This window comes from Dendropsophus ebraccatus, chromosome 9 (genome assembly GCF_027789765.1).
Source record: "Dendropsophus ebraccatus isolate aDenEbr1 chromosome 9, aDenEbr1.pat, whole genome shotgun sequence".
NCBI classification, from domain to species: Eukaryota; Metazoa; Chordata; class Amphibia; order Anura; family Hylidae; genus Dendropsophus; species Dendropsophus ebraccatus.
The window spans coordinates 121,790,858-121,802,878 of NC_091462.1; the positions used below are offsets into that span (position 1 = coordinate 121,790,858).

Genomic DNA, 12,021 nt, shown 5'->3' on the forward strand with positions numbered 1-12,021 from the left:
GCGTAAATTTACGCCTGATGTCGTTAAGGGGTTAAAAAGAGAAGCTTTCCTCATTTCTTTGTGTAATGCTACAGGTCCGCTTGGACTGAACGATAGGAATGAGTTTCTTGCCTTCCTTTAATGTTTTTATTTCTGTGTGTCTTAATTTTAATAATGTTACACCTGTGTTTGTCCGCACTTGTATCTATTTAAAAGACTGGCAGACGTGATGACGTGTCAGCCGTGACGAAGTGCGCTTGCGCGCAAAACGGTCCGTCGCCTGATATGCGCCATATGTACGTCCTCCCTCACCTGTCGGATTGAATTCCTGCATTTATGGCTACAATAAACCAAGAAGATTAGCATCTGGTGAGTGCCGCGGTTTTCTATCCTTCTACTATTGTTGGACATTGTGTTGGCTTCTTTGTTTACTCCGATTGAGCATTTGCTAAAGTTACTCCCAGCTTCCATTAATCCATTGGCAAGGTGAGCGTAATCGCCTGTGACTCCAGTAGTGCTGGCTGGTACTGTTTTTCTTCTTGATTGGACTCATATATATATATACCCCGCTCACTACCTCTGTGATTGTGTGTGTGTGTGTGTGTGTGTGTGTATATATATATATATATATATATATATATATATATATATATATATATATATATATACCCCACACACTGCCCCCGCTCACTGCCTGTATGTGTGTATATATATACCCCGCTCACTACCTCTGTGATTGTGTGTGTGTATATACATATATATATATATATATATATATATATATATATATATATATATATATATACCCCGCTCACTGCCTGTATGTGTGTATATATATATATATACCCTGCTCACTTCCTGTGTGTGTGTGTGTGTGTATAATATATATATATATATATATATATATATATATATATATATATATATATATATATATATATATATATACACACACACACACGTAGTAAGTAGGGTGTGTATATAATATATATATATATGTGTATATACACACACACACACACGTACGTAGTAAGTAGGGTGTGTATATAATATATATATATATGTGTATATACACACACACACACACACGTACGTAGTAAGTAGGGTGTGTATATAATATATATATATATGTGTATATACACACACACACACACACGTACGTAGTAAGTAGGGTATGACACTCACTGTCAGCAAGACCCCCTCAATAGCGGAGGGTCCTGCAGGGGGGGAGCACACACCCCTTCTCACTCCCGAGGCTTTCTGGCTGATGTTTTGGTCACTTTTGAATGTTGTTGCTTTCACACTTGTGATAGCAGGAGACGGACTCTGCAACCCACACAGGTGGCTCAGGTAGTGCAGCTCATCCAGGATGGCACATCAATGCAAGCCGTGGCAAGAAGGCTTGCTGTGTCTGTCAGCGTAGTGTCCAGAGGCGGAAGGCTACCAGGAGACATGGAGGAGGCCGTAGGAGGCAACAACCCAGCAGCAGGACCGCTAACTTCGCCTTTGTGAAAGGAGGAACAGGAGGAGCACTGCCAGAGCTCTGCACAGAGTCCTCCAGCAGCCACAAATGTCCATGTGTCTGCACCAACAGTTGGACATCGACTCCATGAGGACGGTATGAGGGCCCAGACGTCCACAGATGGGAGTTGTGCTCACAGCCCAACACCCTGCAGAACGCTCGGAATTTACCAGAGAACACCAGGATTGGTAAATTCACCACTGGGGCCCCCTGTGCTCCTCACCGTTCCCCTGAATCCCATTGAGCACATCGGGGACATCATCTCTCCTCCATCCACCAATGTCACAATGCAGCACAGACTGTCCAGGAGTTGGCAGCTGCTTTAGTCCAAGTTTGGGAGGAGATCCCAAAGTATCGTTGAGAAGATTTCATTCAATCACATATAGGAGGGGTTGTCTGAGGGGTCCCTGCATGTTTTTGAGCAGTGTAGTATATATAGGATAGTGTATAATCTAATATATACAGGGTAGTGTATCATATAGTGTATACAGGGTAGGGTATAATATAGTGTATATACAGTGTAGGGGTTTAATATAGTGTATATACAGGGTAGGGTATAATGTAGTATATGCTGATACAGGGTAGGTTATAATATAGTATATATACAGGGTAGTGTATAATTTATATACAGGTACAGGATAGGTTATAATATAGTGTATACAGTGTAGGGTATAATACAGTATATACTGATACAGGGTAGGGTATAATATAGTGTATACAGGGTAGGGTATAATACAGTATATACTGATACAGGGTAGGGTATAATACAGTATATACAGGTACAGGGTAGGGTATAATATAGTATATACTGATACAGGATATGGTGTAATATAGTGTATATACAAGGTAGGGTATAATATAGTGTATACTGATACAGGTTAGGGTATAATATAGTATATACTGATACAGGGTAGTGTATATACAGGGTAGGGTATAATATAGTATATACAGGGTAGGGTATAATACAGTATATACTGATAAAGGGTAGTGTATATACAGGGTAGGGTATAATATAGTATATACAGGGTAGGGTATAATACAGTATATACTGATACAGGATATGGTGTAATATAATGTATATACAAGGTAGGATATAATATAGTATATACTGATACAGAGTAGTGTATATACAGGGAAGGGTATAATATAGTATATACTGATACAGGGTAGGGTATAATATAGTATATACTGATACAGGGTAGTGTATATACAGGGTAGGGTATAATATAGTATATACTGATACAGAGTAGTGTATAATATAGTGTATACACAGGGTAGTACATTGCCCAAAGTTTTCCTTAGTTGAAATATTGAAGGGGGCTCCCAGAGGTCGTGATGCAGAGACCACCTTTCCTTAAGGAGAATGTTTAAATAGGAAGTTCACATTCCAGACTGCTGATACTGTTATATAGAGGTCAGGAGACACCTGGGACCCGTCATATATCTGTCTGTGCTTCCAGACTGCTGACACTGTTATATAGAGGTCAGGAGACACCTGGGACCCGTCATATATCTGTCTGTGCTTCCAGACTGCTGACCCTGTTATATAGAGGTCAGGAGACACATGATACCTGTCATATATCTGTCTGTGCTTCCAGACTGCTGACCCTGTTATATAGAGGTCAGGAGACACATGATACCTGTCATATATCTGTCTGTGCTTCCAGACTGCTGACCCTGTTATATAGAGGTCAGGAGACACATGATACCTGTCATATATCTGTCTGTGCTTCCAGACTGCTGACACTGTTATATAGAGGTCAGGAGACACATGATACCTGTCATATATCTGTCTGTGCTTCCAGACTGCTGACACTGTTATATAGAGGTCAGGAGACACCTGGGACCCGTCATATATCTGTCTGTGCTTCCAGACTGCTGACACTGTTATATAGAGGTCAGGAGACACATGGGACCCCTCATATATCTGTCTGTGCTTCCAGACTGCTGATACTGTTATATAGAGGTCAGGAGACACATGGGACCCCTCATATATCTGTCTGTGCTTCCAGACTGCTGACACTGTTATATAGAGGTCAGGAGACACATGGGACCCCTCATATATCTGTCTGTGCTTCCAGACTGCTGACACTGTTATATAGAGGTCAGGAGACACATGGAACCCCTCATATATCTGTCTGTGCTTCCAGACTGCTGATACTGTTATATAGAGGTCAGGAGACACATGGGACCCGTCATATATCTGTCTGTGCTTCCAGACTGCTGACCCTGTAATATAGAGGTCAGGAGACACATGATACCTGTCATATATCTGTCTGTGCTTCCAGACTGCTGACACTGTTATATAGAGGTCAGGAGACACATGGGACCTGTCATATATCTGTCTGTGCTTCCAGACTGCTGATACTGTTATATAGAGGTCAGGAGACACATGATACCTGTCATATATCTGTCTGTGCTTCCAGACTGCTGATACTGTTATATAGAGGTCAGGAGACACATGATACCTGTCATATATCTGTCTGTGCTTCCAGACTGCTGACACTGTTATATAGAGGTCAGGAGACACATGGGACCTGTCATATATCTGTCTGTGCTTCCAGACTGCTGATACTGTTATATAGAGGTCAGGAGACACATGATACCTGTCATATATCTGTCTGTGCTTCCAGACTGCTGATACTGTTATATAGAGGTCAGGAGACACATGATACCTGTCATATATCTGTCTGTGCTTCCAGACTGCTGATACTGTTATATAGAGGTCAGGAGACACATGATACCTGTCATATATCTGTCTGTGCTTCCAGACTGCTGACACTGTTATATAGAGGTCAGGAGACACATGGGACCCGTCATATATCTGTCTGTGCTTCCAGACTGCTGACACTGTTATATAGAGGTCAGGAGACACATGATACCTGTCATATATCTGTCTGTGCTTCCAGACTGCTGACACTGTTATATAGAGGTCAGGAGACACATGGGACCCGTCATATATCTGTCTGTGCTTCCAGACTGCTGATACTGTTATATAGAGGTCAGGAGACACATGGGACCTGTCATATATCTGTCTGTGCTTCCAGACTGCTGACACTGTTATATAGAGGTCAGGAGACACATGGGACCCGTCATATATCTGTCTGTGCTTCCAGACTGCTGACCCTGTTATATAGAGGTCAGGAGACACATGGAACCCGTCATATATCTGTCTGTGCTTCCAGACTGCTGACACTGTTATATAGAGGTCAGGAGACACATGGGACCCGTCATATATCTGTCTGTGCTTCCAGACTGCTGATACTGTTATATAGAGGTCAGGAGACACATGGGACCCGTCATATATCTGTCTGTGCTTCCAGACTGCTGATACTGTTATATAGAGGTCAGGAGACACATGGGACCCGTCATATATCTGTCTGTGCTTCCAGTGTTTAGAGAAATGTTTTATACAGTAAGAAGAGTCTGAGTCTTTCCTGAGCTTGTGAAGTGCAGGAAGTTGGACCTCATAGCTTGTTTTGCTCTCTTGCAGTTTGCATCCTGCAGTCTGTGTGCATAGATTCCATATGGAACAGGGTCTCCAGGGCTCTGGGAAACCTGGCTCTAGACCCACAGAACAGTGTCCTCATCCACCAGTCAGGTGAGTGGCTAACCCCATCCTAGTACAGACTGATGCTGAGTTTTAGGCCTTCCAGAAGCCCTCATATATAGAAGCATGCAACGTCTGCTCACCTGTCCTCAGCTAATTGGCTCCAATATCAACATTGCACTAATCCCTCACTGTAAGAATATCCTTGGTGCTGGTCTCTTCAAATCGCATCGGTAATGATATCTGGATGTAGCGGAGATTGGAGAAATGTCATCAGGGTGGAGGACGTCTATGGTCATAGTTATTATTGTGATGGCTGTAGCTGAGGTCAGGTAACGTCATCAGGATGGAAGACGTCATAGGTAATTGCCTGGCTGAGTGTTTGGCCACTCTTTACTTTTATTTATGAAATGCACTAGAAAAGAAATGCAGTATCAGCAGAACACCACAGGGCGTAACACGCAGGCTATAACTACATTATAAAGCCCTCCTGTATACAAGACGACTTATGTAACAGATAAGGTGCCAGATAGGTCTCCATATCTTCTCTCCACAAGCTTTGTGTTTCCCTTTACTTCTAGCCTCCTGTTTGTGCCTTATGTCTCACTCCTTTTATCTTTTCTTCTTATAGGCGCAGTGTCTACTTTGGTGCAGATTTTACAGAGTTGCCAGGACAGTGGCTGTAAGCAGAGCTGTCTGCGAGCGCTCCGTATTCTGGGGGATTCTCCAGCACATCGCGCTTCCATCTGTCAGCAGGGTGGCCTGGCCCCGTGTGTCCAGATGCTGACGTCTCCAGACCCAGAGTTGGTGTGCGCTGCTGTGCGGGCCATGTGTGAGCTGAGCCGAGGCTGTTCTCTGGACTGTGCTGAACAGCTAAGTCTTGCTGTACCCACCTTGGTGACACTTACCAGTGGAGAGGCCATGAAAACATGTGTGCGCCAGGCGGCCCTTGGCACTCTGTCCAATCTCTGTAACCAGGGAGCCTTGCGGCCTATGCTCGGTAATGCCGGCACCATTGAGCTCCTCATGGCGGAGGTCAGGACCTTGCTGGAGGCCCCCACTCGGTGTATTCCTCTTGTGAGATCATTATGTCTGTGCTGCCGGGAGGCGCTGAACCGTCGTAGAGTAAGAGAACTGGGAGGACTGGAACTTCTTCTAGATCTCCTGCGCAGCCATCACTATCGTGCTGTTCACCACAAGATAACCACTGCCTTTCTGCACTACTGCCATGACACTACCGCTCTCGCCATGCTCGGCTCCAGAGGACTTGCACCTTTGTTAGCAAAAAAATTAGAGGAAATTGTGTGGGCTACAAAAGAATTGGGGGAGGCGTCCTATGTGCAGGAGGTGGTGGATGCAGAAGAGGATCAGGGATCTGCTTCTTTTGATTTCCCAACAGAGCTCAAAAAGAAGAGCGAACAAGAGGGAACCTCGGAGGAGAGTTTGAGGTAAGGCTGGGGGACAGCTGATGTCTTGACTTATGGGGCAGGTGGAGGTGGTGACTGCTGTCTGCCGGACATCTGGGGAAATAGTAATGCGTGGTGTGGGAAGCTGTTGTGGTCTGCGCCATTTTACTTTATATATGATCGGCTGTTCTACTGGATTCAACTTCTTTCCCCATAGCACCCAATGGTCCAGTGCTAGTTATGGTGATATATAAGGGGGGGGGGGGGGAGCGCTACATCCCTTCATCACACAGTTACCACAGCTTTTCATCACACAACTGCCCACCCCCAACTGCTAAACCAGACCTCTTCATCACACCGTCCGCTCTCCCACCCCATACATTGTTGCCAGAGGCAATATACCTTCATTTACCCAAAAGTTATAACTTAACGTTTATTGAAATCTGTTTAAAATAAGCCCCAGTGTACAATGTGTATTTACAGTGCTCTATTAAAATAGGTATATCTGGTTTACCGTTGCGTGTATTATGCTTTGAACACTGTATGCGTTATTCAGAAGGGAACAGTTCTGCAGCAGTGGTGTCTCTAGGATGTGTATCTGGGGTTAACTTCACCTCCAGGTATTATAATAGCTCCTTGGAGTGCTCAGGCATCACAAGAGATCTCATATGTTAAGTCTTTGATGTATTTGGTCTTTGTGGTTCTCTGCGGTATTACCGCAATAGAAGAGATACCACTATCAGTTAAAATTGACTAATAATAATAGGGAGGTGTATTACTCCGATCGAGTCCCAGTCTGGGGTGCTCTGGGCTCGTGTACCTAAAGCTGTCCCGGCTCAACCGGGGTTAATTAGCTTGACAACCAGCGTGATCGGACTGTCCCGTAGCACGGGAGGACAGACCGATCCGCTCGACAGGAGTGTTCCCCCGCAATGGGTTTGACCCAGAGTATCCCCCTTCTGCAGCTAGTTCAACCTCTATCTGATTTTACTATCTCATTGCATTGAACGGTATACCTAGTCTAAAAAGTGCCAAGCCTATTGTAACTAGTTTCATCAGATGCTCTGACTTTATCAAAGTGATCGGCTATAAGTGGGGGATACTCTGGGTCAAACCCATTGCGGGGGAACACTCCTGTCGAGCGGATCAGTCTGTCCTCCCGTGCTACGGGACAGTCCGATCACCAGGTTGTCAAGCTAATTAACCCCGGTTGAGCCGGAACAGCTTAGGTACACGAGCGCAAAGCACCCCAGACTAGGACTCGATCGGAGTAATACACCTCCCTATTATTATTAGTCAATTTTAACTGATAGTGGTATCTCTTCTATTGTGGTAATACCGCAGAGAACCACAAAGACTTAACATATGAGATCTCTTGTGATGCCTGAGCACTCTAAGGAGCTATTATAATACCTGGAGGTGAAGTTAACCCCAGCTTTTGATACACATCCTAGAGACACCATTGCTGCAGAACTCATCATCATTAGTAATGCTCCAGGCAGATTGCCTCCTATTCCCCACCTGTGTGTATAATGAACATGGGCTGGATCGTTAAGACACCTGTGCAAAGCTCAAACAACAGTAAATGTTCCTGGATCATTCCTAATGATGACGAGGGTGGGGAGGAAGGACTGAGAGGTGGTGCCAGCCTAATGCATATACAAGTGTAAGCCCCGGCCGTTAGACACAGCGCTGCCGGATTAAAAGTTGTTTTTAGGACAATAACTGCATCCCCTGCCGAACGGACCCCAGGACAGATCTTGGATTAAAAGCAGCTATCCGAAGGTACAAGTGGTTTTGGGGGGGGGGGGGGGGTCAGATTGTGGGTACAGAGACGCTTTAAGTTTTAACTTTTGGGTAAATTAAGGTATATAGCCTCTGGCAACAATGTAAGTCTAAAAACATACCTCCTAAAAGGTCAGGATAACCAATCCCTTCCGCTATCCCACCCCACACACACGTTTGGTAAGCCAGGCCCCCTTGTCAAAAGCATGTTGAGAAAAATGCTGTTTGGTGACCCTGCTTAAACCTGTTCCCTGCCGCTTCTGGCTTCTGTGTGTCTATGGCCTTGTTCACACAGACTGGTGACCCCGCTGCAGTCTGTTCCCTTTTGCATCTGGCTTCTGTGTGTCTATGGCCTTGTTCACACAGACTGGTGACCCCGCTGCAGTCTGTTCCCTTTTGCATCTGGCTTCTGTGTGTCTATGGCCTTGTTCACACAGACTGGTGACCCCGCTGCAGTCTGTTCCCTTTTGCATCTGGCTTCTGTGTGTCTGTGGGCTTGTTCACACAGCAGACTGGTGACCCTTGAGCAGTTTCTCAGTATGGTGTTTGTGTCTTTGTCTTGCAGGTCTTGGCTCCTGTCGGAAGGGTACATCAGCAGCTTGGATGAGCTCCCACCAGACTGGTTCCTGGAGCACGGAGATGCCCCAGTTAGAGGACTCGGCTACAGGACCTCATCTTCCCAGGAGGAATCTCCTAAACCCCCTGGACTGGAGAAGAGGCGAGCAGGATCTGTCAGCTCCTTTTCAACTCCGTGTTCGTCTCCTGTGCAGGAAATCCTGGGCTCCCAGTGGCCATTGGGGACCTGGTCTGCTCAGCCTGAAGTTTGGGGTCCAGAGTTCCCAGTTCTGCTGCTTCTCTCTCGTTTTTCTCAGCTGTCAGATTCCATCTCCTCCTTGGTGTCTTATCCAGTACTGGGGGGTCTCTTCACATATGTCATGTGTCACCCCCATCCATCAGGTCGTGCTGCCAGGCTTCTGCAACGTCTGACCTGCGACCCCTCCTGCTTGGAATCCTTTATTAGGACAGGAAGTATCTGCACCCTGAGGTCCAGACTGGTCCTCAGTGACCCATCAGCGGGGGATCTGCAAATCCGCAACCCAGAGAGGGCGAGAGAACTCGGTAAGAGGACAAGATGGTGAAGATGGGAGTGTGTGCAGTTATAGACTGGAGGTGGAGATATAATATACAGGAGAGCGGGGGGGGGGGGGGGGGATATAATATACAGGGGAGGGGGGATATACTATACAGGACAGTGTGTAGGGGGGGGTATAATATACAGCAGAGCGTGGAGGGGGATATAATATACAGGACAGTGTGTGTGGGGGGGTATTAATGTAAAGGAGAGTGTGGAGGGGGGATATTATATACAGCAGAGTGTGTGTCTGCAGTTATAGATTTGGGGGGGGGGATGCATGTGAATGGGGGCGCTGAATATACCTGTGGCAGCAGCCCACCTCCTCAACCACTGTTACGCTTTTCTCCCTTCTCTGCAGGTATCGCACTTCTCCGTAATCTCCGCATTCAGGCTGAGTCGCCCTTTGGTGTTGGGGTGATCACCCACATGTTGGCCTCTGGATCACCAAATGAAAGACGGGAGTGTGCCCTCTGCCTGCCATTCATCTACAGGTAACTACTCTGCGTTGGTGCTGTATGTAGACGTGGTGGTGTACTGAGCACATACCTGTAAATAGGTGCCTCAGTTGACTTGTTGCACGGTTTGGGGCCATAGCAGGTGGACATTTCAGTATACCGGTGTTTTGTTTGTGGTTTGGGCCATGTATCCAATTGGATATTTTTTACCTAGATACTGTATAATGAAGGACTAGACAATTAATGAAAAAGTAGAAAAATGTTTATTATACTTAGCTTCGGTGATGAAAATGAGTTCAGGTCAGTCTGGGGAGCCCCCTCCACAAGGTCATGTGGCCCAGAAGTTGAATCAGCAGTCTGGCCGGACACAGCGGTCAGGTAGCAGTTCTGTTCCAGCTGAGGCTGACTAAAAGCTACATACCCCCGACCTTTATAGTAAGTTTGGGTGGGGGTGATGGGCTTCTATGTCTATGTAGACCACTGATGACCATGAATGGAAGTAATCTGATGTCTCCCCGGCCCTGTACATATTTGTTAAGAACATTGGGTACATGGTTCACAACTACAGCTACAAGGTTCTTTCAGCCATAGAACAATAGCAACAAACAACTGTATCCTCCAATGTTTACACTATTGTGAAGGTATATGGCTGGACAGCTGACATAGGTGTGACAGTATACATACACACACAACTACAATGACTTCTACACACACAGCCATACAAGGCCAGTATATATATATATATATATATATATATATGTATGTCAGAACTTTTAGCGTGTAGCTGGGTTCCCACAGACTGGTCTTATGCAGTTGTTCACACTGTAACTTGATGTCTGTGCTCTCTTTCTCCTCAGGAAATGCTCTTCTCACCAGCAGCAGCTGCTCGGAGGTGCCCTCCAGTTGGTTCTAGAAGCCATGATGATTTCTGTCGATCCAGTTTATTACTTCCATACCTCAGAGTGTCTTTCCTCTTTATTAAGCCCTGAGGATTGCCCAGTCCCGGCCCTTCCCGTCACCTCCCCTAAGTGCTCTTACCAGGAGCTTCTATCTGGAGGCCGAAGTGATGTGGTGTTTATCTTGGATGAAGGAGACCGTATTCCTGGGAGCAGAGAGGTGGTGTCTAGAAAATGTGACGTCTTTAGGGCTATGCTGCAGGGTGGCTATGCGGAGTCCCAGCAGTGTGAGGTCCATGTCCGGGAGGTGCCCTCCTGTGCCTTCCTGCCCATGCTCCACTACCTGTATGGCTGCAGCCAGGACTCCCTGTGCCCTACTCTACAGGAGCTGAGGGCTGTGTGCGGAGAAGAGCTGGTGCACTCCCCCCTAGCATACACACTGGCTGCCGCAGGCAGATTCCTGTTACCTGGCCTGCAGAGAGTGCTGGAAACCACTGTGCGGGACCATGTGCTGAGCCTTGACACTCTGCCCTCTGTTTACAGCTTTGCAGAGACTTATGACAGTGCCCAGCTTAGAAGAGACTGCTGCTCGTACCTACTGAGACGGCTTCACCCCCCACAGAAGAGGGCAGAGACCCTCCATCAGCTGTGTGAGAGAGCTCAGGACAAGCAGCGGCTCTCCCTACTCATTCACGACCTTGTTCAGGAGAGAAGCTGAACCTCTCACACTAGAAGCCATGTTACGGTGCCTTGGCCTGTGCACTACCTCTCAGCACTCCTCGGGGGCCAGTCCCCAGCGTAGCCCATATTGGGTGTGGAATAAACCTTATATCCTATACATTGTCTGCTGCTTCATTTGTTTATTTATTTATTTTTCCGGTACTCCTTCAGATGGTATTATTGTCTCCTGAACAGTGATATATGTACAGTGTGCATGGGGCCAATATACCTGATATGTTGCAGGATTTATAAATATTTACCATTTTATTCCATGAAATAAAGATGTGATACAATAGAAGAAGAAAAGTTTCTATTTGGTGCAGAAATCTTTGTTTGCAGTTACAGAGGTCGGACGTTTCCTAGAGATTTTGACCAGGTTTGCAGACCCTGCAGCAGGGATTGTGTCTCCCCTCCTTCATACACATCTTCTCCAAGTCTTTCAGGTTTCAGGGCTGTCGCTGGGGTCAGGTGTGGAGACTGGCGGCCACTCCCAGGACCATGAAATGCTCCTTACCGAGCCGCTTCTTAGTTGGCTGTTTGTTTCCTCCTTAGTGCCGACTGTGGGTTTCCTCC

At 46.3% G+C, this 12,021-nt stretch overlaps 1 protein-coding gene across 1 annotated transcript in view; it reads left to right on the forward strand.

The window, feature by feature from the left end:
* ARMC5 (armadillo repeat containing 5) overlaps nucleotides 1–11,571 on the forward strand; it is a 44,409-nt gene extending 32,838 nt beyond the window's left edge. Inside the window, exons 3-7 of the mRNA XM_069984788.1 lie at nucleotides 4,995–5,102; nucleotides 5,683–6,499; nucleotides 8,808–9,361; nucleotides 9,736–9,868; nucleotides 10,690–11,571. Of these exons, the coding sequence (XP_069840889.1) occupies nucleotides 4,995–5,102; nucleotides 5,683–6,499; nucleotides 8,808–9,361; nucleotides 9,736–9,868; nucleotides 10,690–11,446 (2,369 nt within the window). The 3' untranslated portion in view covers nucleotides 11,447–11,571. The remainder of the gene's footprint in view (nucleotides 1–4,994; nucleotides 5,103–5,682; nucleotides 6,500–8,807; nucleotides 9,362–9,735; nucleotides 9,869–10,689) is intronic.
* Nucleotides 11,572–12,021: the final 450 nt, after the last annotated feature.